Source organism: Mya arenaria, chromosome 6 (assembly GCF_026914265.1).
Source record: "Mya arenaria isolate MELC-2E11 chromosome 6, ASM2691426v1".
Taxonomy (NCBI): domain Eukaryota; kingdom Metazoa; phylum Mollusca; class Bivalvia; order Myida; family Myidae; genus Mya; species Mya arenaria.
In genome coordinates this window covers 28,212,394-28,239,537 of record NC_069127.1, presented here as the reverse complement: position 1 = coordinate 28,239,537, position 27,144 = coordinate 28,212,394, and the positions used below count along the sequence as shown (strand labels likewise).

The following is a 27,144-nucleotide window of genomic DNA, read 5'->3' as shown; positions in this document are numbered from 1 at the left end:
TATGTATGCATTTTTTTATACATAGCCAAAGCTTATCAGTTTGTATTATATTGTTATTGTTGTTTGTTTGCCTACAACTATTTGGTGAACCGGTGCATAGTCCTTGGCCGAAACTATTTGAATGCGTTTTTAAATTATTGCAAAGGTCGACAACGACACACGCAATGTACAATATACGTATTTCTTTTCTTAGCAAAGCAAACAGACTTATACACCGTGTTAATAGCAGAAGACGAATTTTAAAGTCAGTGTTTATTTTTCAAAGAATTCAAACCTGATCACAAAAAGAAATATTGTGACAATGACAATACTGTGACATGGATACAAGTCAATATATCTTACATTCATCATTCAGACAAAATTGATACGGTTGCAGGTCAAAACGTCCCCAGGTTAAAACGTCCTACGGTCAAAACGTCCCCATTTTGGTCAAAACGTCCCCACCAAAAGTCAAAACGTCCCCATTAGCTGGTCAAAACGTCCCCACCAGAATTATTGTATTATTATGTTAAAATAAAACTAATAAATGAATTATGTTTTATATTTCAGCAAAACATGTGATTGGGACATACTAGTGGATTGTCAAGAGCGACACATCAGGCCATTATCATGGGCGACACACCAGGCTCTGTTCTTTTTTTGTATTATATATGAAATAAACGATTTATTTACTTTGTTTTTTCTTTTAATTTCTTTGATGTACCTTAATAAAATAAGTAATAAATAATATGTACCTTATAGATAATTATGTATCATTCAATGAAAGTAGCCGATGTGTTTGATGTACGTAATTGGATTAAATTAAAGAAGTGTGAATTATTTTGTTGCAATAATTAGGTTTCGTGGCCTTTAATTGGAAAGTATGTCAGCAGTTTGCTGCAATAAGTGTGACAATTGTTAAATATGTTCCTTATAAATCCCTTCTTTGGGATAGGCGTCATACCACTTATGACCACTCGTTACAGTATTATTCACGTGATTTATCATTGAAATTATAAAGGATAAAATATAAATTGTATCTTGTAAATGTGTTGTATATCTGGACATAATATAGTTATTTGTGTTTGACAATGTCTCATTTCCCGTGCATCGCATGTGGGAACAACGTGCGACGTAATCAGCATGGGATCCAGTGTGAAAGCTGTGAGGAATGGAGTATCCGATAACCTGTCGAAGATTGAGAAACCTTCATCACTGTTGTATATTTGGATATATAGTTAATGAATATAAATACCTCGGTATATACTTCAGTAGAACCAGATCTTTTCAAAAATACTAAGTACATATTGCTAATCAGGCTACATTAGAGCAATGTACAGTTTATTACGGAAAGCAAATTGCCTTCTTTAACTATAGACTTACAAATTGAAATCTTTGATAAACTATGAAACCAATATACTCTTTATGGAGCTGAAATTTTGGACTATGGAAAGATCGATGTTTTTGAGAGAGTTCAACTTCGATTTGAAGTAATTTTTTTTATTTTTAGCTAGTTTTGTAATGCAATCTTTCGTAATGATATTTGAGATAAAGGATCTTTACTATAATGTCTATGTAATACAATACTACAACATGCATATGATATGTATTAAATGTGAAATTTAATTATTTTACAAAATGAACTACTAATGCAACATCTAGTGAAACATCAAGAAAGTTAGTATTCTCAATTCTATTTTAAAGAACAGTGTTACGATGGACATAGGCCATGTTCAATGCTTAATTACAGTGTTAATTTGACCACTTTTATTTATTATTATTCACTAAACTTATATAGCGCCCTTTTCATATACACGTTTAAAGGCGCTTTACAACCGATAATCTGATAGCTAACTACAAGCAATATGTTTGGTTAATACCAAATTATATTAAACGTTATTTAGGAGTTACAACTGCTTTTGTTAAGGCACGTGTCTGTCATTGTGTTTACAAGGCCACTATTGTATAGTGTCTCTTTTGACACCTTTGGACTGTGTCACACCCTATTTTCATGGACAAGGATGGGTTATTATTGGGTGATATTCACTATTAATGTTAAATGACGTTGAAAATTACTGCGACAGGTGGGGATTAAAAATAAATGTATCAAAGACTAATGGAATGATTTTTGAAAATGGAAGTGCAACGCATATAGACTTACAGATTTATGGTAACCCAATAGAAGTTGTTAATTCCTTTAATTACTTGGGAATCAATTTGTTTAAAAATGGCAACTTCAATAAGTCTCAAAAACTGATTGCTCAACAAGCATCTTTTTCACTGTATAAATTATATAAAATATTTAATAATTTCTTCAGTTCTTATCTGGGGTATGAATCCAGCTACCGACATAGAAATGATTCATGTGAAATTTCTTCGCTATATACTTGGAGTAAAAAAATCAACAAACTCAATTGCGTTATACGGAGAACTTGGAAGGGTACCAATGATAGTATATAGAAAGTTATTGTTTTGAGAGATAATAGTTTAATCCATAAATGAACATGGTACGCAGATATCAATAAATTATTTCCTTTTATACCTGAATTGCTGTTATTTAATGTAATTATACTAACAAATTTAGCTATATTTCTATTTTTATAACGACGCTCGAACAACTATAGGATGTTATATCATTTATGTTAAATTGCTCCAGAAAATTGCGCGACCTCCTCTGTGACACGGCCGGCTACTCATATAATGTGAAAGTAAGTGTAAATGAGATCAAATTAAATGAAATCAAAAGTTATAGTTTTGTTATGTATATTAATGGTTAAATACGTCGTTAAAAATATATTTTTATGTACATAAAGGTATTATTGTATTGTATCTTTTTTATTTTTATGTACATAAAGGTATTATTGTATTGTATCTTTTTTATCTGTATGTAGATAAAGGTATTAATGTATTGTATCTTTCAGGAACATTGAAGTTGATGTATAAATTAAAAAAAAAAATTGGGGACGTTTTGACCAGCTACTGGGGACGTTTTGACCAAAATGGGGACGTTTTGACCATAGGACGTTTTGACCTGGGGACGTTTTGACTGTAAATCAATTGATACATTTATCATTCAACTTAAAATAAATACAAACAACTCTTCACGTAACCAACATTTTAAAAAAACATTGCAAATCAATAAAGTACACTTGTTTGTATGCTATAATTTGAGAATGAACTAGTTCTAATGTATTGGCCTCCTCCATTCCCTTACAGCCAACTGTTTTCTCCTTTACAAAGTCATTTTAACTACAGTGCCACACACCAAGTCCCTTTACAATCACATGTGATGTGACAGGACACTTTAAACCCTGAAAATATCATACCATTCTTAACATTGTATAAGAAGGAAATCAACTGGTTATATGTTATCACTAACTATGTCTTAAGGCAAATAATGGCAAAAAAGGTCTTCTTCGCAATTCAAACACATAGTAAATTGAAATGTTGTACTTCCCTTTTAAAATTGTAACAAAACAATACACCAGTGTAAAAGGACTTTGTGTTGGTAATGTATAACAAGAGCACTGCCTGCGGGTGCTGAATGCTCGTCTGATTTTATCCTTTTACGGTTTATTTATTTCATGTAAGATATTGTACATTTGATAGTGAACAGGTATTCCAAAGTTTGAAAGTGATAGCTTTGATAGTTTGCTTGTTAGTAACCCAAACATGAATCTTAAAAAATCAGACTAACTAAAAATTATAAAGTCCTAAAATACAACGCACCCTCCCCTTATCCCAAATAGGTGAATCAAAAACCTGTTTGATATATTGAAGGCATTATCCATTTATTGTCTGTGAAAAAAAAAACGAAATCCATCCAACAAAAATAGAAGAAGCTATGTCCAATTCTTAAAATCAACCAAAATCCATTAAAATTCAAGATTTTTACCCATAAAAACAGGTGAGGCTCAGCATCTTTAGGGTACAATGTGAAGAAGGGTATTAAATGAACAAGTTCCCAAAGTTTCAAAGTGATAGCTTTGATAGATTTCCATGTAAGTGACTTAAACGCAAAACTTAACCAACACCTCTAGCAACGACAACAATCAAGCCACGACAATAGGTTGTAATTTTTTTCTGAGCTAAAAATGGTATTCTTTCAATTAAATCAAGAATACAATTATTTGAATGACATACTTGTGCAGCATTTATCTAATCTTAAAATACCCTCAACATTATATAAACATTGTCTATGTACTGTTTAAAAAAAAAGTCTTTTCAAACTTGTGAAATTCTAGCCTTACAACAATATCAATATTATAACAGACTATTTTATACAAAGTAAGCAGGCTAAAGATATGATGTATAACCTTAACAATTGCTAGTACATGCACATGCAGTTTGAAATATGCATTGAGCTAATAATGTTCATATATATTTATACTCAAAGGTTCTTTCAAGGACAAATATTGTGCAATAAAATACAGATGCAATCTCAGCTTTCAATGATTTGACTATTAAGTTGTAGTTACAACACAAATATATAAAAACTCTAAATTCAGAAACTGGATGTAATTTATAGTCACTGTTAACATCAAAATGTTCTTTTTTACAATTTTTTTTTAACATTCCACATTTGTTTATAGTTCTTTGACAATTGTTATCACTTAGATTCGTTAGACATTTTCAAGATTTTTTATAAAAAAAATGTCCAGTGAAAAAGATGAACTAGAACAGTTTGTAGACTCTGGTTTGGTTGATCCTTCTTCCTTTCATCGTGCTGCTCACCTGAAGAGGATTGAGTTAAAACACTGTTCTAGAAACATCATATATTCACATTACTTGACCTGCTAAAATAACCTGCAACTTTTTCTGGTAAACTAGCATCATTTATTCCACTCACGAAAGAATTACTGTAAATAGATAGAAGTAAAAATGACATAGACTCATCCAGATGCGCTGATTTTTTTATTCACTGAATAAATCTATCAAATTGAATTTGAATAAGAGTGTCACTTTAAAGCCATGAAGCCTTGATGACCGGAATGTAACAGAGCGCTTGTGGGCCAATGAAAGATGTCATAAAAAATCTTAATTTCTGAAGTAACCAATCTCACGATTTAAAAAAAAAAATGAAGATTACATGCTCAGTTATAAAATACATCAGGAGTTTTTACCAGTTGTGAATACAGTGAGGCTGTTGGGTCTTTTCTTCCTTCTGTCCTTGTCATATTGAAGCCATAGCAGTGACCACAGTCTGTATGAAACCATAAAAACAAAGTACTTGTTTCCGGCTTAGACCCTTACCTTGATGAAAAGCTTGTTGCAGCACTAAACTCATAAGCATCATCATCATAGTCAGCATTCCTTCTGTTTACCTGTTCTCCATCTCCTCACTAAGATCGATGCACCTTAAAGAATAATTCCAATGTCCTGTTTCTTCTCTTAAATATTGTAAACTAATAATACTACTACAACTACCACTAATACTAGAACAAATTTCAACATCTAACCTTTTAGGTTGTCCAGTTAGTGGACTGGATTCCCATCAGGACGATACGAGTTTGATTCCCGGCTTGAATGTATGTGAGTTTGTTGGGTGGTCACTAAGTTTTCTCTGCATTCTCCAGTTTCCCTCAAATCCTGAGACTACACTCACGCAGCATTGTTCCAACGAGAGTGAATTTGTGTAATTTTATGTAACTTTCTTCACTATTGTTGTAAAATAAATAAGTTTAAACTAAAAACTTTCTTATAACATTTCAATTTCATGACCACTATCAGCAAAATCTGCAACTAGAGTTATTTGAACCAGTCTGAACATTCTCCCTTACCAGCATATAAAGGATCATGGTTAATCCAACTAACATGACGCCAGCTCTGATTGTTATTTCAAAAGACGCCAGCTCTGATTGTTATTTCAAAACAGAAAGATGTTCACAAACCTTGCCAACATATTTCTGATGACCTTTTCCAGCCTTGCACAGGTCACTGTTACAAGTCACTATGTAGGTTCCATTACTTTAATTATAAGCTAACCTTACCATAACTGGCAAGCTGTCCTCACCAGCTAAATCATAATACTTCCACAAGTCCTTACCTTAGTACATTTCAACTAGCGAGTTACTTACATTTATCGTAATCCTTTTTGAACAAAGATGTTTCGCCCATCATTTTCCATTGGGTTGCCTTTTTCTAGGAGAAATGAAACAACCATCTCTTTCAAAAACCTGCAATGTATGCATATAACCCTATTAGCTGCCTGGATATCTTACACCATACTTTCATTTTCCAATAAATTACAATCAAGAACATTAAAAAGATAATTTTGTATTTGCTGACACTGTCTCTAATCGGAACCCTCTTCTGGCCTTTAAGGGAGCTGGCTCATGCCCAGTTTCAGGAAGACTGAAGTTTCTCCTGAATTTATTTCAACAGACTCGGGGGAAAAAATCCTTATAAAAGGGGAACAAGTTATCGTATCAATATTTCCTTCCAAGAAAAGTGAGATGAGGGTGTGAAACATTAAGTATTCTTTTACAAATATGAATCAAACCTAGTTTTAACTTCAAACACAAGTAAATGCTTATATTGTCCCCTAATACCACCTGTCATGCAATTTACAAATACTGATTGCTGTTGAACAGTACCCAAAACCTGTGACGGTGTTGCATCTGGAATGCATCTTGAATGTGGAAAAGAAAGAGAGAGTGACCTATTGTGACAAAAGTCTATGTGTTTTTCTTATAGTACCTACAGAAAAAGAATTGCTGATAAATTTCTTGTTTTCATTGACTAATTAACCAGTTTTTTTTTATATGGAATGAGATAAACAGTATGACAAATTAGACACATTTCCACAGAAGATGGCAAAATGGGTAATTCTGCAATTCAAAGTAAAATACTTTTCACAGACCTTTGAATTATTGACCAGGGGCGGTATTCATAAAGCATCTTAAGTCATTTCCTAACTTAAGTCAATTTCTTAAGATAAGTATCTCACTTCTCATATGATATACCTTTATAACATCTGAAATACTTTATTATTATTGATTTGATACATACTTTCAAGTTAAAAAAACTTGCGCTTTCCAAAAATTTGACTATGAAAACATTTGGAAGTTGACTTAAGTTAAGAAATGACTTCATAAAGATCTTTCATGAATACCAGGCCAGAACGTTATTCATCAAATTCATTTTCGTAATACCCCGGTATCTTCAGATGTCAATACACTATGTATGATAGTATATTGCTCATTTAGTCCACACCTGTGTTCAAAAATCCCTTTAAAACCCCATAATTCAATGTAGTGATCATAATGGACAACAACATCATCAGTGCTGTGTTTGAAAACTGATTAAAGCCAAAAGTTTAATATTGATTCTGATATTTCTGTATAAACAAAGTCGTGTCTTATTTCTTTATCATTTATGAAAACAGAATCAGAGTGGGCCGTCGGGGAAGAACATCCTTGATCATTACCCCCTTTAAAGTATTCTTGCACATGGACCTGTTTTTAACACCAAAGTAGCTTATTTAAAAGTGTCTTTCTTTTCTGACAGCAAGTTATTATGTACTTACTTTTACCCTTTAATGTAAATCAGGTCAGCTACAGGATATGGTCCAGAAGCTCACAGGAATCTGAATTGAAGAGTGGGATATTCAACTCTGCTCTCTGAAATTGATTAATTTCTATTCCCTTCAAGCATTTATTTTTAATTGTCTTAAAAAATATGAACATACAGGCTTTCAAGCGGGCCCTTCTTTTCCTACTTTTCCCTACTTTTTTGTCAGGCTCCTACTTTTCCCTACCTTTTCTATCCCTACTTTTTTGTAAAAATATTTCGAGAAATAATAGAAAGTTTAAACTACCGTAAATGAATTGATTGAGTTTCTAAATCTTGATTTTAATAAGAAGCCATTTCTAGTATATTGAAGGATTAGTTTGATGCAGAAGGTCTTCAGTGCTGCAAGAGGGGTACTATGATGTGAATGAGTGGCAAATGCTGACAAACCAGAGACACCAATTCTAGGTTCATCTCCTCATCCTGTGGTTGAATCCCTCTTGAAGCACTGGTTTCTATGCAAAGATAACTACATGTACATCACAATTGATGAATAGTTTTAGTAGTCATTTATTTGCATCCAAAAAGGTAAGAAAAGAGCCCTACTTTCCCTTTTTTTTGCTCTTAATATTCATATTTTACTCTATTTTTTCGAAAAAATCCTCCTACTTTTATCCTTACTCTTTTATTATTGTTCACCGCACTTGAAAGCCTGAACATATTTGTATCGCGTCATGAGAAAACCTGCCTTAATGACATCGAGTGCGTCATCGGAAAACCTGGTTGAAATGACGTCAGAGTATTTACCTGATATCCGGTGTTGAAGGTTATGTGTCACACATTGTGTGTTTGTTGTTTACCAGTGTTAACAAAAGAAGAAAGAAGCAAAATGGAGGAGGAATTAGAGCTAAATCTTTTCTCTTTCCGTATATATCTTTTACTGCTTCAATCAGTTATATTTTTGGTGAAATTCCGGACAGGTTAAACTAATAACAAATATTAATCATGCGTTTTTTTTAGATTTAAGGCAATTAAAAGCCTATTGATTTAACATCTACAAGAAGATAAAACCGATTAATAAGTTTTAAGTGACATTCCGTAGTTATTATACAATATGTAAATATTATAAAAAAAACAATGCTTTATTTGATTTCTAAAAAGCTTTAATGTTTATCATAAACTTGTCACATGTAGCCAATATGAGTTATAGTAAACTATATATATCGAACTTACAAGCATTGCATAGTTATTATAAATGATATAGAAAAGGATAAGAAACATGAAATGAAAAAAAAAATCATGTGAAAAAAAACGATGTGACAAAAGGAGAAAATATTTGTATAATGTCTATTTTTTCATGTATCACAAAGCCCGTCTAGCTTAATTAGGAGAGCGTTGGACTACTAATCCATACGCTACGGGTTCAACCCCGGCAGTTTCTTATTTGATTTTTTTTTCGCACAAAATTTTATAAAAATGGAAAGAGATACAAAAGTATAAGTAAGCATTTTTTTCTACTAAAATACAAAGAAGTTTATAAATTGTGCATTCAAATTTGTTCAATAATAATTTCATAGCATTAAACCTCAATTGAACGAGTGTAAAACTAATATTTTCCAGGAGCTTGAAAGTATCCTTTCGGAGCACTTTGGGAGAACACCACATGGATCTCAGGAGTTAGAAGAAGATGATCAAGATCTATGTGAGCCGCCGGATAACGCAGAGACAGGGCCACTTGTACAAACAAGAATGCGTGAAATGGTTTTATCACTAAATTCAGAGAGTGGTGAAAGCAGCGACGAGTGTACATATGATTCAGATTGCCAAGACTATTTAAACACAAAACGCTTCATGGAAGACTGCGGATGCAAAAAACAATGTCAGTCTAACTTTACACTTGATGAGGCTTATAACATTGTTCTCGAAAGTAAGGAGAAATCAAAAGAAGAAAAGGAACTATTTCTTATGGGCGTTCTTAGTGCCGAGAAGTATGATTCTGTAAAAACGAAACGAGGCAAAAAACGGGTGCGTGCCAGAACAAAGTTCCATGTTAATGGCATTGCTGTGTGCAGGCAAACATTCCAGTTATTATATGATGTGAAGCGGACAACGCTAAATAATATTATCCAGCACATGAACGACACCAGCACTGGACCACGAGTACATGGAAATACAGGGCGGCGTCCGAAGCACGCACTTAATTTTGATGATGTCCAGCGCGTCGTGCAATTCATATTGAATCAGACTGAAGAAAAGGGTATCCCGTATCCAGCAGCACCACGCGGCCGTGACAACCTGCCTACTGTGTTTTTGCCATCCAATGCCACGAAGCTGCTTCTCCATAAAGACTATTGTAGTATTTGCACGGAGAAGAATGTGCGGCAAGTGAAACTGTCTGCATTTAAAACAATCTGGTCATCATGCGTCCCCCATATTAAAATAGCAAAGCCAAGAGATGACGTGTGCGCAACATGCGAGAAAATTCAGATTCAGCGCGGGGAAACAGCTCAATTTCTTAATTGATGAAGCTGAAGCCATGGGAAAAGAAGGGAAGGAAACACATGGACCCAACGCCGTACTATCCATGATAGACTATGCGCTCGAGTCTCACTGTGTCCCGGGCGAAACGTTCACTATTCATGCCGACAATTGTCCGGGTAATACTTTTTATTGCTAATTTCGAATGAATTTAGTTATTTGGTAAAATAACTTCATGTTATGTAATGTACATTAAAACATAAAAAAACTTATATAATTATGTATCGTATTTCATGCGTGATAAAGAAATATTTTTTCATGAAAATCATGTCATAATGTTTTCTTGTTGCAAGGCAAAATAAAAATATGTACGTCACTGGCTACTTCCTATGGCGTGTTATGACCGGGCAGCAGACAGGGATCGAATTATTGATGCAAATACCAGCTACGTTATTTCATATCAAAACCTTAACAACATACATACGAAATTTCGAGTTAAGTTCTCCATTTGCTTTAGTTTAAAAGTCAGGAAATAAATTAAATATTTTGCAGGCCATGCCAGGTGCCATGTGGACAGTGGCTTTGCGACTCTGAAGAAGGCATACAGACGTCATGATACAGAGACGCTTGACGAGCTGGCAGGAGTGGTTGACCGGTCGTCTGTGACCAACGTATCGGTGCGCTACCCGCAGTGGATCTGGAGAGATTGGAAATCGTTCCTATCCAGGCATTTCAAGTCATTTGTAGGAATATGGTAAATATTTGTGTGTTACGATAATATTGAGTTTAGGTTTACTGTATTGTACATTTATTTTTAATATATTAAAATATTTTTCTGCGTAGATCCATATTATATAACAGGAATTGCATTTTCGATGGAGACCCGTTTTACCTAATAACAGACCAAATTATTCAAGTATTATTAAGTTAATTCTTTTTCAGGAAATACCAACATTTCAGGTTCACAGCCAGTCTGCCAGGCATCGTGATTGTAATGGAAAAAAGGGGTGGCGAAGAAACACATATCAACCTCCTTAAGGACCGCTCCTTCAGGTTTTTAGTGGACACCAGGCCGAAACCGGTTCAAGCGGCTGGTCTTAGCTTGAACAGGAAGGAATATCTCCGTCGGAGTGTCAGCAAACACGTGTCCGAAGAGAAGCGGGAACAGTTTTGCGCGGGGTTTGCATCTTAAAAGACGTTCATGTAATATGCAGTGGTCAGATTATAAGAGACACTGGAATATTTATCAATTAAGTTATTCCATCTGTTTTATGATAAAAAAATATTCTTGGTTTTTACACTGTTCCATATATACATGTGTTGTTGAATGATCCATAGTCGTTAAACAATGCTTTTGAAGACACGCATTACATGAAAAATATTGATAGAAAATTAACTGCGAAATAATTGTAGGTACACCACATACATGATTATTATATAACGTTCATGTTAAGATATATGCTTGTACTTTGGTGTCAAATGTAATATTATATTATATTGACAGTCACCTGTGATCTCAATCTTTTGTTGTAAATTAAAGAATATTGCTTGTGAATCTTGTTTGATTTATTTTAAAATTAAACACTATAAAACTGCGCATCCTGTTGGAATACTACACTTTAGTAAAAACTACATTTGCCTAGCAACCCAAGTGACGTCATACTGACATGTATCGAACTTCAACTGAATGTGCAATTCTTTTACGATAGTAATGAAATGAATGATCAACATTTTAATTTGTTTTTTCTGCCTGATTAAAAGAAAAGAATCCGAACATCTAACGCCGTAAACGTGACGTTGTAGAACAGAGAACGTTCAGAACAATGTTATACGGTTGGCTCATTTGAATGCGTTTTTGTGTAAGAAAAAATAGGCGCATATAAATAAAACTCATATGGTTAAGCTCATAAATAATTACTTGTTCCAAATATGTAAAAAAAAAAATTCTTAAAAAATGTCATTAAAGCAGGTTTTCTCCTGACGCGAATCATTTCATTTCCCAAACTATGCAAAATTAAGAGTTATTGACGGTGTTTATTTTTATTTTTCAGAAATAAAAAACCTTATGAACCATTTAAAATTATACTTATTGACTCATGTGATTCATTCATATTATGAAATAGAAGATAAGAAAATCATTCAATATGTTATATACATATATATATATATATATATATATATATATATATAATGCATATCTTTAAAAACTCATATTCATACATTAACTTTAAGTGTTTACCAAATATGGCAGGAGAGCTAATCAGTTGTTGCATGGAGTTGACTTGACCCTCTGGCAGTGTTTCCAACCAATCCTCAATGCGGTTGAAGATTCCTCTACTCATAGTCTAATAAATATAAATGTTAGTTAAAAAAACATATTTTGATAAAGTCATGGGCCAATAAACCATATGGTTTATAGGTCTGTGATGAATAGTATAAAATTGTCAAGATAATAAATAATATGAAAACCTCCACTAGATTCTCACAACATAAGGTATTTTTATCATATTTCACTTATATGTTTAGTAAATCTTTCAAATTAAAACCATCAAATCGATGCAAATTCCACTTCTTAACATAATTGATTTCTTATGATTTATGACAAAAAACAACATTATTTGGACAGAAGTTCTCAGCATTTTGTTTGGATTGAATATCAACCAAGGTTATGATAAAAACCTATTATTAGAAATTATATTGCCACTTAAACTGTTGTCCTGAAGTATTAATATAGAAAGGGAATATTTTTTACCAGTCCTAGGTTCTGCTCAGCACCATTAGCCAACAATAACATCTTTTTGGTAGTATCCATATTCTGTTGAAAGTTTGAAAACATTTAAATGATGTTCACAGGAAAAGTTCAAACATTTTAACAAGAGGTCCACGAGGCTATGCTCTAGTTCATAGGCGCCGCCATTACAGTCTTGTACCATATAAAATGCCATGTTAAAAGGGAGGCTATATTAATTTCAGAAATGTTGCCAATTTCAAGGGCCATAATCCAGTCGTGCATGGGCAGACCTGGCTGTTTTTCCAAAGGAACCGTGGCCTCATGGATATCTAACAACTGTCCAAGTTTAGAGTAGATCAAACAAAACTGGATGCTCTGCACTATCTGAATTATAGCAATTTTGTCAATTTCAAGCAACAATAACCCAGTCATGCATGGGCAGCTCTGGCAGGTTTTTGAAAGGTATCGTCATAAAGTCAATATATAACACTGCATAAATTTAGTACACATTAGATTTTACGTGGAGGCTCTCTGGTGTGAACAAGCTGTATTATAGCAATTTTGTCAATTTTAAAGAATCAAAATCCAGTCGTGCATGGGCAGAGCGGGCTGCTTACTTTAAAAGAACGAAGCTCTCATCAACATCAATATTTAACAACCATATAAGTTTGATTGAGATACAATAAAAATACTCAATAAGTACTGTTTACACAGTGAGTATGTGTACATTCGTGCATGTGTGTGTGTTTGTGATTTAAATGTAAATAATGAATAAAGTATGACAACCTTGTCTTTCTGTTTCTGTCGCTTGACCTTCATCTTCTTTGGGGTTTCAAGTCTATGTTGTGCCTGGTTAAGAATTATTAAAAATACCATATTATATAAATTTTTGAAATTACTATAAGACTATTACTTTAGACGAATTAGTACGAATATCATATTCAGATATATTACTAAGCTTTATACAACGGTACATAATTCTACAACACTGAAAACCAAAACAGAGAGATGAAAGTCAATGATCGATGTAAATAATTTCTTCTTAACAATGACTTAGAATAGTTTGAAATATCTCTGAGCATATTCAATCACCTGATCAGTGCTGAATGGTTTTTCTCCAAAGCTGTTACTGCATTTACATGTAACTGATGTAAATTAATTTCACAGTTATTATTTATTGAAGGATTAAATATGAAGTCTGAAGCATTGTGAAAAATCATTATGATAGAAAATCGCCTTAATCATTTTCATACTGTATTGTCTTTGAGCTATAATATCATACAAACTTAAATTATCATCACAATAGTATTATATAAAAGGAAAAAGCATACAGCAAATATACAAAAATATAAGCTTTATTGACCTGCTGCACAGTGGCATAAGACAGCCGTTCCAAAGACTGCACTGGTGGTAGGCTGACATCATCTCTGACGACGGGCTCCATCTCTTGTAACTCTGGCCACTCTTCTTCATCACTCTGAATGTGATCACCATCAACAATCCGTACAACCAATCATCACTCAGATCTTGCAGGTACGGTCACCGTCTTGCTCAATGTCTGTTGAGGTGCAGTCCATCCACAGCCAGAACCTACATTTTAAACAATGAAGAGAAATGTTAGACAGTATGCACCAGAGGAAATGAAAATTACTGCTTTTATCTCTGTTGACTAAGACAAATATTCACTCAACATGCCATTAAAGCAGGTGGGGCAAACTTCATATGATAATTAATAGGCCATGATTTATATGTGAACCCAGTCTCATGATACTTTTAAGTATTATTCAGCTCATGAAATAAATAAATGCACAATCAATACAAATTAATGTCTGAAAGAATTGGAATACATGTTCAATCATTTCAAATACATAACAAGTTTCTAAACAACGTCAGAATTACCTGTTCCGGATTTGAAAAGGCCGCAAAAAATGGTATTGAATAGTGTTGGAAATCGGTACTAGTTTGACTAATGATCCACTCGCCTAACCAATTATTGATAGTGCTACCAGTTTTTGACAATACCTCATTTTTTTTACAGTAACTCATAATCCTTAAAAATGTGTATGTTTGAAGTTATTAAGTGTTTTTGTTGTTGTTGCTTTCAGCCAGATTGTTAACAATAACACCTGAACACTTTAAACTGTATAAATGAATTTAAAGGAGAAAATTGGTGGAAATTAACTGAACGCAAATAACATGAGAAAAAGAAGAAAGGCAACTCATCAGTTGAATCGATGATCGATTATGACTTAATTCAATCAATTGTTGCAGATTTCGGCCCCAACCAATCAATTTCCGATTGAAATCAAATATTGGAATATCACTTTTATTGAATATCAAAAACTAGATTTTAAGTGTATATAGGTGTTGACACAAAATTCTCATTATTGTCAGAACTTTTATGAAATCATGGCACTGCTTGTAGCAACGCCACCAAATTGTTTCCATGCATATTCAATGTTAAGAAAACATATAGAGGGCAGATATCAGAAATAATATGCAGAAAATCAAACCATAAACGGAATATATCTGATATCACTTTGCTGGCTGGGATTTAATGGCATTGGGCTTGTAGGTCAGAAACATGAAATGAAAGGTCCAAACAGAAGGCTTTAAATTTTAAATTATTCATGCACCAGTCAATTGTAAACCACAGCCCCCCAGGTCTGGAGAATAGCGGGGAATTTGATTTTCGGTCCAGCCATGCGCGGGTAAGATCCCCGCCAAATGCCCCCGCACCCCAAGGACCCTAAGTAAGGCCCAGACTCCGCTATCTTTGGCGTGAAGACAACACCACCGCATTTACCCAGCACTGCGGGGCCACCTGGAAGGTAAAAACACGGCCCATTTCCCCAGCTATTCCCAGTATACCCAGGGACCGGGGGGACCGTGGTTACAATTGACTGGTGCATTACTGCAATATGTTTTTGGTTTGTTTTGGAGTGGTGGGGGTATTTTACCTCTGTTGAGCAGTAGTACTGTAACACTTTACATACATAGAGTACATGTAACGCAACATCTTGCAGGGCTTGGTTGGCACATATCCCCCGATGCTGGCATGCTCCTGTCATTTTGGAGATTAAGAAGTTTCGTTCACTGAAGTCAGCGCCCTCGGCAAAATTGAGCACAGAACATTCTCTCCTCTAGGAGCTGTCTCTCTGGGGACAACTGCAATCTGAATAGTATTTCTGAATCCAAATATTTTCAGGATTATGGAAACAGTTTAGTATTACATTATGATACCTGTCAGTGTCAAAACTATATAGTACATTTTTAGACTACCTTAATTATAGTTATAACATCATGTTGATGCCACAATAATGTAAACAATATTCAATGTCAGCATACAGTTAATGGAAATTTGAAGACAAGGGCCATTTCTCTGGTTTTACTGTGCAGTGGGAAACAAAACCCTAGGTGCACAATTTCATCTCCCCATTGACATTTCCCTAAGGTTTCATGACTCTATGTAATACAGTTTTGGAGTTTTGAGCAACACATGTCAGGAAATGCAATATTTATGAACTCAAGGGCAATAACACTGGTTTAACAAAGTGCAGCAGTTAAGGAAACCATTCATGCAAAATTTCATTTCCCCATTCACATTCTCTGAAGGTTTCTTGAATGTTAGTTATATATTTTCTTAGTTATGAGCAACACAAATGCACATATGCCAATTATTGTTAATTCAAGGGCCATATATTGAAACTCACATGTTTTACAAAGTGCAGTAGAAACAGAACCCCGGGTGCATAACATCAATACCTAAATAACATTCCACCAAGATTTCTTCAAGTTGACTACAGGTAGGTAAAACAAGTTTTGGAGTATTGAGCAACACTGCACAATTTGTATTGAAGTTGTTCATATTCTGAGAAGAATGTTTTGAGACAATTGGTTAAAAAAGAAGTTACCCTTCTCAAAAAAAAATACACTTTTTACCAAAACGCGCTTAAACTGCACTAAAAAGTGTATTTTTCCTGCATTTTTCTGAAAAAGTGTATTTATTCTGCGTATTTTTATGAATAACTGTGTAATAAGTGTATCTTTTCTAAATAAGTGTATTTTTTCTGCGTCTTTTGTTAACTGAAGTGCGTTTTTGTGTGAATAAGTGCGTCTTTTCTAACAGAAGTGTGTTTAAGTGTATTTTTTCTGTCAATAAGTGCGCTTTTTATACAGAAGTGCGTTAAAAGTGAATCTTTTAGGTTTTTGTTTTCAGCAGAGTGCGTTTTAAGTGGATCTTTTAAGGGAAAAGTGCGTCTTTTATTTTGTTTCTTTTTTTACCACCAATAAGTGCGTTTTAAGTGCGTCTTTTATTTTGATATTTTTCTGACCACCAGTAAGTGCGTTTTAAGTGCGTCTTTTTGTTAAGAAGTGAATCTTTTTACTTTTTTAATATTAATGTGAATCATGCCCTTCTGAAAATAACATTTATGAAATACACACATAAATACAAGAATATGAATGAATGAATAAATCAACCAGTAAATAAGCATTTTATTATTGATCAATATACCTTCAAAATAAAAAAATAAAATAATGAAATAAAAAGAAAGATTATTTTAAAAATAAAAAATATATTATAATTTCTTATTTATTGTGTAATCAAAAGAACACATTTTACTTATAGGCAAGAATCAATTGCATGTAATTAAAATATTTATAGAATTATTATTCCTTAAGTTTCTTGTAATGACTACCAAATTCTTTGTCATTTCCTTTCCAATTTTACAACATGCATGATAAGCCTGATCTTATCTGATTGTACCAAGGACCAATTAAATCTCAGCATTTAGGGAGCCAATTTCAAATCAAAGCTACTGGTAGCCATTTTGTTGGGATTTCATTAAAAGAATATTGATGATGTTTTAATTAATAAATGGATTTGCACCAATTAAAACAAATTAATATCAAAGGGATTAGTGAAATAAAATAATGATCATTAGATCAGGTGAATATGAACTATGATTAGAAACATGACAATACCACTATTGGATGACTTGTGATAAACTGACATGTGAAAGCACTCAGGTCATGGTATGTATTCTTTATTTCAGTTGTTAATTTCACTGTTATGACACTTGACTACTTGTGGGACTTTTGTTTGTCAACTTTCAATCTAGTGCACATATTTTAATAAATAACAATGCTGGTGTAGATAGTAGCTGAAAGTAGGATTATTGGTCCCAGATAGTAGATGTAGTTTTAAAACTCTATGAAGATGCACTTGTTTTTATCCTTATATATGTTAATATAATATTAACATATTAAGCAGAAATTGCCATGTTTCCATAAATATACACACTAGCACCTTTAAAGTTATACAAATGATTACAGTGTTGGTTTTTGGAGGGGTCATAAAACTGTCATCTTCCACATGGCTTACCAGTTATTGGAAACTGGCCAAATTGGGTCAATCAATTTAAGTACTAATAAAGTCATTACTTATTTAAAATATGATACCCTGTTTTATTCCAGAGCTGTCAGAATCTCTAGATTTGACAAAAATATAACAAAAGATTCTTGAGACTGTCATTTTCCAATTTGTAGCTTACAGTTTCATGATTTTCTATCAATTATTTTTGCCACTGAGTAAAAGGTTATTTTATTATTGCTAAATTTTACAAATATGTACTTGTTTGTCTGACTGTAAATACATTATGTCCAGTTACAAGGTGTCATGTTAAATTAATTATGAGATATTTTTTTATATATGTAACACAAACTCATATTTAGGAAATTTAAATGAAACAAAATCAGTATTTATTTATTCAAATGTGTTCTATTTTTGATGGTTCGATATATTTATATATATATATAAAAATAATATATTAAAAGTGTCCATTTTTTATTTTTGCAAAAATGGACACTTTTAATGCAGGTAAAATGCACCTGAGTGAATTTGTGCTCTTTTTTAACACAGAAAAATGCTCTTTTAATGCAGAAAAAATGCACTTTTAACGCATTTTTTTTTTTTAAATTTGGGTGCAAAAGATTCACTTTTAATCAGTAAAAATGGAAGTGCGTTTTAAGCGCATTTTTTAGGGATCAAAACGCACTTCTTTACTGAAGTGCGTTTAACTGCGTTTTTAACCCAAAAATGCGCACTTAAAACGCAGTTGAGTGCGTCTTTTCTAGAAGTGCGTTTTTACCTCCAAAAAGCGAACTAAAAACGCACTTTCAAGAAGTGCGTATTCTTTCTAAAAAAACGCACTTAAGTGCGTTTTAACTGCGCTTTTTGGAGGTAAAAAACGCACTTTCAGAAAAGACACACTCAAGTGCGCATTTTATCCAAAAAACGCGGTTTAAACACACTTAGTGCATTTTTTGTGTAAGTTCGTTTTAAGTGTATTATTTTTTGTTAAAAGACGCACTTAAAACGCACTTACTGGTGGTCAGAAAGCGCAGAAAAAATACGCTTAAGCTTTTCTGTTCAATTTTATTCACTTTTTACGCACTCGGTAAGAAAAATACGCTTAAAACGCAGTGCCAAACGCGCGTTTTCCGCACTTTTTTGAGAAGGGTAGTTACAAGCTTTAAATACAAAACACCATCGTCCATGCCAGTCTTATCTTGTCAACCTTTGATAAGAATATTAGTATTTTAGTGGAAAAAAAATCTTTGAATTTTTGGTTGATATTTAGGGTTTTGCAATAGACTATCATGTTCCAATTAATTTTGGTATTGATACAAAAAATTGACCATTTTTCAAGGAGGGGGTGTGATCACGTCAAAGCAACTGCCGCCTGTGCTGTTAACTTGATCGTTGTTAACTGTCAAATCTTTAATACTCTGAAAGTTTCACACCGCCAATAAACAGATACATTCAAGTTACCCATAACGGATCACAACCATTAGCGGATCACTCTCTTGTTGGACAGGCTATCAAATTTATTTAATTATATTCTTTTATGAAATTTGGCAATTATGCACTTAAAAGTATAAATGAAAATCACAATAAATATTATTTTTATCGGACTTCAAAATAATCTGTATCACACAAACGATTGATGCAACTGTTTACATGACCCAGTTGTTCCAGCCTTGTTTTGATTGCAACATGTGCTTTTTCCGAGAACTTTTCGTCCAACTACAATGTGTAAGTAAACAATTTACACATTTTATGAAAGGCTAATATATAACCTCTTAGAAATGCCTAACATTATTTTCTTTCATCAATGCATTGTTTGAATTAGGCGATAATAGTGAAGTGTGGGTAATAACCCAGTAGCGGATCGCCATTTTGTTTATGCAATGAGTCTGAGGGGTTCTCTCAAAACAGTAAATTTGTAACAATTTGTCATTTCCAAATTATTTAATTATTACACAAACATTGCTGAAGACTAACATTACTTTAGTTATGATTTAAATATGAATTATGAAACATATCCATAATTTAGTTTCATTTTTTTCATAAATTGTATTCTACATCAAAATGATGTATACCTCAAGACGCAGGAATTAACAACTAGTTTTTATGGAACAGTGGCAACTTTATGAACAAGGGAGGCAACTGTAATAGAACGGATACTGGACTTACCGAAAGACGCTAAATTACCGAAATACGTACACAATTACCGAGTTACGCAAGAAAGTTACCGAAAGACGCCTTCTATACAAACAAATTAATTGTTTTTACATTTATATTTTATTAATACCATACCAATTTTAAATTTTGTAAAGAAAATGATATTGTAGTTATATAAAATTTCAAATTTCTTGTTCTAAATCATATACCGAAAGACGGATAAAATTAAGTTACTCAAATACACATTTTTCCCCAATCAATTTTGACTAGATACAATTCATATAACCAAAACACACAAATAATAAAGCAATTTTAAAGAAAGTATTAACTTATTTGTTTTGTTTTTTGAATATATCCAAAAAGTTTGTGAGAATTGTCTCCCGTCGCCAACCGTAAGACGTTTTAACGTGGCAATTAAAATTAACTACTTACACGCAGTTGTCTGATGATGAAAATAATGAAAAGTTATGATTCAAAATGATCTTTATCATATTCTTATATATATATTATATTAAGTCAATGAAAATATTTAGAAAAATGTTCAAGACATTTTTGGGGAAAAGGTCGAAGGTATCATTAAAAACATATTATTTCCAAACCGATTTTTATAAATTAACCTTCATTAAATTTGCTATGTTTGATCTTTGAACATCGAAACCAGTTTGTCACCATTTCTTTTGGCACTGTGACACATGTGGAGTAAATACAAAAATAATTACAAACATACAGTACAGAACAATAATATTAGCAGCAGGAAACAATTATGAGGCACACAACAATCTTTACTCTAGCGCTACCCCCTTTTCTTAAAAAACAACCACCTTAAACGAACAACAATTACGTATTTTCTTACGCCCATGCACAAACACATACATAGTAAGGCATGTACCGCCATCAAGTTATCAATAAAGGAAAATAATGGTTAAGAAAACGAAAAATGTTCATTACTTTAAGCATATACATATACTTAGAATGATGAGCCATATTAGTATGATTCATACTTCATCAAACTCTTCAAATAACTCTTGAAACTTCACTTTGGTACTTGGAGGTTGGATTTTGTCAGGATCTATCTTCACAGTGCTTGAATAATATAATGTTGACTGAGTCAATACGCTTCTCGATGGAATACTATGCAACGATTGCACGTTTTCAGTGTGCATTTCAGCTTGCTTAGTATCATGGATGTATCCCAAATGTTCATGTTTAAAGATACGTATCGGCTCCGCTGTGTCGTTCAACAGCCATATCTGTCGGCCGACAGTCTCGAACACTTGGGGCCAATAACCTGAACTAGATGAATGTGGTTCGATAGCAATGGTGCTGTCGGTTTCCAATTCAGATGGGACAGTAAGCACCAAATATGATCATGGCCACACAACTGACGAAGAAGCTGTAGACCGAAGAACGTATGCATGAGCATGTCGGATGCGATAATGTCACTTGTTGCGCTTGGCGAGACATCATATTTGATAGGTTCTTCCTCACCAATTTTGATCTGCTGTTTAGCTGGGCGTAAAGTAATGTCGTTTGCAGCCATGAATGGTATTTCCGCAACCTATACTTTCAGATCACCAACTTCCAATGCTTCTGGAAACAGCTTCTGGCGACCACGAGATAACGACATGTATGTCTCCCATACATTACTTAAAGTTGTTACTCCATCTGCCTGAAGAGCTAGTTGATGTGTCTTTTTAGTGACAGCCCCAATGTACTTCAAAACTGAGTGCTTAATCATACTTATTTCAGCCCCACTGTCGAAAACAACAATGTGGATGATGATTGAAAAGGACTTTCATGGTAGAGGGTTGCATCGAGCAAACACGACGCATGCTGTTGGATTAACTCGAGATAACGCTGATACTATTGCGGTATCACAATAATCATCACCTGTGTCGGAATCTATGTGCAGCTCTGTCTGGTTTGTGCTTGTTTGGCGCACTTTTGAAGAAAGGTATCGTCTATCATCATCTGGTAGAAATCTACATTGGCGTACATTTCGTATGATCAGCTCATGATTGAGCTCAGGAGAGAAGATGATAGAGCCTTCAAGAAATTTCATGCCAACTGAAATGTATACTGAAATATTCTAGAGGGCCCGTCATCGCCGCATGACATGCAGTTTTGCTGGCTGGTCGCTGAGAATACCCGTCATGTAGTGATCAGGTAAATACCCCATGTTAAATCTGAAGAAAATGTGGATGAGGTTATGACAGCCCCCTTCACACCTGAAGAATGGAAACAACTGCTGATGGTTTCCAAAAGAAGTGGAACTTTCCTAATTGTGCTGCTGCCATTGATGGCAAACACATAATCACCAAAAAGCCTGAATGTTGGTTCCTTATATCATAATTATAAGGGTTGCTTCAGCATTATCTTACTGGCGGTTGTTTCTCTGGCTCTACAGGAGCAGCCTTTCTCGCTCTCAATCTAGATGCTTCTACTCTTACCCTTGGCAAACTTTGCACTTTCAAAACTTGAAAAAAGCTAAAAATCAAACAGCAGTCAAACAGCAATACGACTTCGTGTCGAGTCGGAGAAAGTTAGTAATTGTTCCACCTGATTTTCGCCAGTGTTGTTTAGCGTCCGGTAGCGGTCGGAACGCTTCGGATGGCTTCTGAAGCACGGCAAAGTTGCGCTTAGGTTCGCCTGTTTACTTTCCTTATCAGTAATGGAAAGAACAAAGAATGTTTGCACGACCCAACGTATTTTAGCGAATAACAGTAACCGTTCTTCATATTTCGTAAATCATTTGCAACAAATAGTTAACCTACGTTTACCTTTCGTTATATAACAGTTTCGGTCAAAATTCGCCAGAATTGACAAATTTACCCAATTCGTCAGGCTACGTTTAATGGATTCGCCTATGTGTGAGGAGACTATTGTTATAATAGTCGTCTCGCGTTTTATGACGCTTGAAAAAAGCGCCCGTGGTCGCTGGTTAAGCGTCAGAAGAGCGTTGAGTGAACGCTGGTGAACGGTGGTAATCTTCGGTGAAAGGTATTGAACATGCATACAAGTTCTCGTAGTACCAATGATTTGCCAATGTTCTTCAACGTTTAACTATAACCGCTGGAGAACGTTGTACTAACGTTTCGTTCGTCTTTTGTTAGTCAGTAGTAGCCAGAGCGTTTCTTGATTTTATTCTGTTTTTCACACGTTTTGCTTTGCAGTGAACGACACACTGGTGACCTGTCAACTACCACTGAACGGACACCTAGCGCACTCAGCGTGTGAATAACGTCAGACGTCGTTAGTCACACGTTGGCAACACACGCCCTACACGCTCGTCTAACGTTGACTAATCGTTCGTCGTCCGCCAGTGACACGTCAACACACGCTAAAAGTTTTCATGGGTGTCTTATTTGGTCTTTGGTACACGCTCCTCATGCGATCGTCACACGCTAGTCATGCGTTACAGACACGTTAGTCACACGCTAGACGTGTCCACCCTACACTAGAACGGTTGAAAATTGAATGGTTAAACATTCTTAGAACGTTTAAAGAAGGGTGACCAGAACGTTATGGAGTGTCGACCACTTATAGCTTATGTTGTTGTGTATCTATTTGTCAGAAACATATATTTAGACAGACAGACCGAGTAATTAATCGGAATACTCGATAATTATCAGAAACTTTAAAAGAACTCAAGTCGGGTCATTTAGCATCTTATAAGAAGGTACTGGTTAATGAAAACAAATTTATTGCATGGTTTAGGAATCACATAACATAAAGAAGTGAAACATGTAAATTTGGAACTTCGTAACTTTTTCCAACAAACAACAAGCACTTTTATGTCAATTTTTCAACAAAACAATAAAAAACAAAAACAATATTCATTGCTACTGGCAAATAATCGTCGCTGATCGCCGATTTTCAACCCGCCTTGACGATTTATTGACAACCAACAACTTCTTATTCGCCCTAGTCATATGTTTATTTTTATTTTATTTTTAAAGAGAAAAATATTTGAATTAAGTAGTTCATCTTCCATTCGTCATGTCTCTTAAGTGAAATGTCATTTAAACACTAAACAAATTATACAAGATTATATCCTCTTCCTTAGCACGTTGATTATAACATGGTTGTCCGGTTAGCGCAGTGATTAGCACACTCGCTCATCACCAAAACGACCCGGGCTCGATTTCCGGCCTGGGCGAATGTGATTTTGGTTAGTGGTCGGTTTTCCCCACAACACAAGACCACACTCTTGCGCAACTTTGTGCCAACGAGAGTGACTTAGAATAAGTTATCATATTTTTCTTTACAATCGTTATGAACTATATATGTTTAAACTAAAGTTATAACATGAGACTGATATAAAAGCACGAAAATTATGAATGCGCAATAACACACATTTCGTAACCATGTCAACGACGAACATTATACGGAATTGTTGTTTGGATTCCTTAAGTCGAGTGTCAATGAAACATTACAAGTAGCATTTTATTTCCTTGACAATGATCGATCGGGCAACAAGCTTTGTCAATTATGATTGCCCCTTTGCATCGCTTCGTCCGTCAATACCATCCTTTAATACCAGCATTCTTTAAAATTCATTTTGCTGGAATTAAACAAAAAAACGTTATGGGAAGTTTACTTGCAAAGGAAGATTGAATATTGTCGGCTTGTTGTGACTCGCGTATGAATTATGTTGCTAATGATTTATTTCGGAGGCACGGCTCTTAATTTCCTGATAGATAATAGTATGTTACAATACCTTTATTTATAGGACTGAGTTGACCAAATGCACTACGTGGCATTCAGCAAATGTTGCTCAAAATTCCACAAGACACACACATTTGCATCCACGTAAGTTTTGCTCAATAAAAATGTTAATTATAATGAATAAAGCATAAAGTTACTGAAAATGATTTTAATTGAAAGTGAGTTCGATAAGCGGAATCACTGATAATATCTTCATTGCCAAGCTTTGGGTCTGTATTCACAACACATGAATAGGTGAATGCTTACAACTTTAACTCAAATGTTAACAAATTAATCCACTATTCAAATTGTGTTTATGTGTTTAATTTATCCATTTGCAGTCGTTTATAACTGTGTAGTAGCTTAACTATATATTTAATTCAAGATAAACATCAACCATTGCAAAATTGTTTGTCAGAGTATAATATACATGATATATTAAAACGGATTAAAACGAAAGCTGAGCTAAAATGTTTCTCTCCGGATTGTTTAACATACATTAAAAAAGCGGTAGGATGAACATTTTATATATGTATGAATATGTATGAATATGTATTTAAGGTGTTAACATATTTAACGATGAAAATATACTAATCGAGGTCAGACTTTAGACTGGAAGATTGGTTAAGCAATCTATGAAAATATATAGAAGGTAATCAAGGGTAAGGAACAAGAGACAATGAACGGAAAGGAGAAAGAAAGTAGGGTTCAAAACAATAAGAGAAGGGGGCAGTTTAGATTATCAAAAACGTTTCGAGTTATTGATGCAATTCTGTAATTACTTTGAGAATGAATTTAACGTTTACTTACTGTAATTTCTGACATATCATGAATGAGTGTTCTCTAATATACGAAAATGCAGAGCATTGCATGAAAAAATAGTGTTATTTCCGACTTCACTACAAGTGCAGAGGGGCGAATTAACAATATTTTGGCAAAAACGTTGGCCATTAAGGGCACTCCACTTAAAATGTAGTCAACATGGATTGCATGCAGACGTCTCTTTCCCTGGTAGAAGAAGGAAGGGCAAGCTGAAATTTTACTATAAAGAAACCGTTTAAAACTAAAATTGAAAGACTTAATTCTGCGCGTGTATTGGAAAGTAATTCAATGATTGTACAGTATAGGGCAAGAAAATAAAATAATAAGAGCTAGTAAGTGAACTACCGCTCTGATATTAGATTAATTGCGGAGTGCGTAATTCCTAAAACTGACAAGTGATGTTCTGAGGGATGAAATACGTATATGTTGGGACCATACCATTATACGTTTTGTAAAGAAGACATAATGAATGATTAAGACGTCTTGCAGAAAGAGCGGGCCAGCTAAGCTTTCAACGAAGGACAAACATAGATACTAGCTTTGTTGCTTAGCACAAATTTCTAAATTTGTTTAGACAACTTAGGGAAGATACGAGGTTGTCGTCTTCTAGGGAACAGACATTGTTTTCGCTGAATTAAAGGTAACTAGCTATTTTTCAGCCCAAAAAATTATGCTATCGATGTCTGTCTGAAGTAGATCAATAGCCACAAATGGCTCTTTTACAAGGATATGAAAAAAAAACTAGGATAACTTTGTTTCTTAAACAGCAGCATTTCTAAATAAAACAGCTCTCGAGTGAAATCATTAAAAATATTCAAACATATTGGTCTGCTACTTTAAATGAAACGTAACCACCATGATCGTTGGATCACTTTAAATTTCGGTATCAACGCATGTTTGGGTCCCCGCCTTGGAAATGTCAATGACGAACTAGATAAGTCACTGCGGATGTTAAGTCATGTTAAGTGATGTTCCGCTCTGAAACAAAAATGCCATTCACAATAGAGGAACTTACCAAACCATAACCAAATGACGTCATTATGCACATCACTTGTCCTCAAGAGGGACACTTACTATTCCTGTTTTTTACACATGAAACAGACTCGATAGAGACACACATTACTGTTCTTTATAATCGAGCTTAAATACATAAGTATAAAATAAAGATTTATCGTACAAAACACATTTGGCAAGTAAGGAATCACATAAATAAATTTGGTACAGGGCAGCACATCAAATTAATGTCCTCTCCCACAAAGGAATTTAATGAGGTTATTGCCTTTAGTCGGAAAGATGATACTTATTTGCTTCAACTATATTTTAAAGACAGCTTAAACTAAATCTTCAACACGTAAGCTTATATTAATCAATCGAGTCCGTTTTCAGA

General features: G+C 34.1%; 1 protein-coding gene across 6 annotated transcripts; it reads right to left on the bottom strand.

Annotated features, from left to right (window-relative positions):
* Positions 1-250: 250 nt before the first annotated feature.
* On the bottom strand, positions 251-20,184 carry LOC128237310 (uncharacterized). Of its 6 annotated transcripts, XR_008261566.1 has the most exons (10): positions 20,147-20,184; positions 15,661-15,875; positions 14,064-14,290; positions 13,487-13,549; positions 12,722-12,784; positions 12,209-12,314; positions 7,508-7,601; positions 6,057-6,155; positions 5,103-5,182; positions 251-4,713 (listed from the first exon to the last, which is right to left on the bottom strand). XR_008261566.1 is itself a non-coding variant. In XM_052952708.1 (7 exons), the coding sequence occupies exons 3-7, from the start codon at positions 14,142-14,144 to the stop codon at positions 7,888-7,890; spliced, it is 432 nt and encodes a 143-aa protein (XP_052808668.1). In that variant the 5' UTR covers positions 14,145-14,290; positions 15,661-15,875; positions 20,147-20,184; the 3' UTR covers positions 7,608-7,887. The 6 variants fall into 6 exon arrangements, 2 of the variants coding, with proteins under 2 accessions (XP_052808668.1, XP_052808669.1); XR_008261565.1 differs by lacking the exon at positions 5,103-5,182; XR_008261568.1 differs by lacking the exon at positions 5,103-5,182 and having other exon boundaries at positions 7,508-7,567.
* Between the last annotated feature and the right edge of the window lie 6,960 nt (positions 20,185-27,144).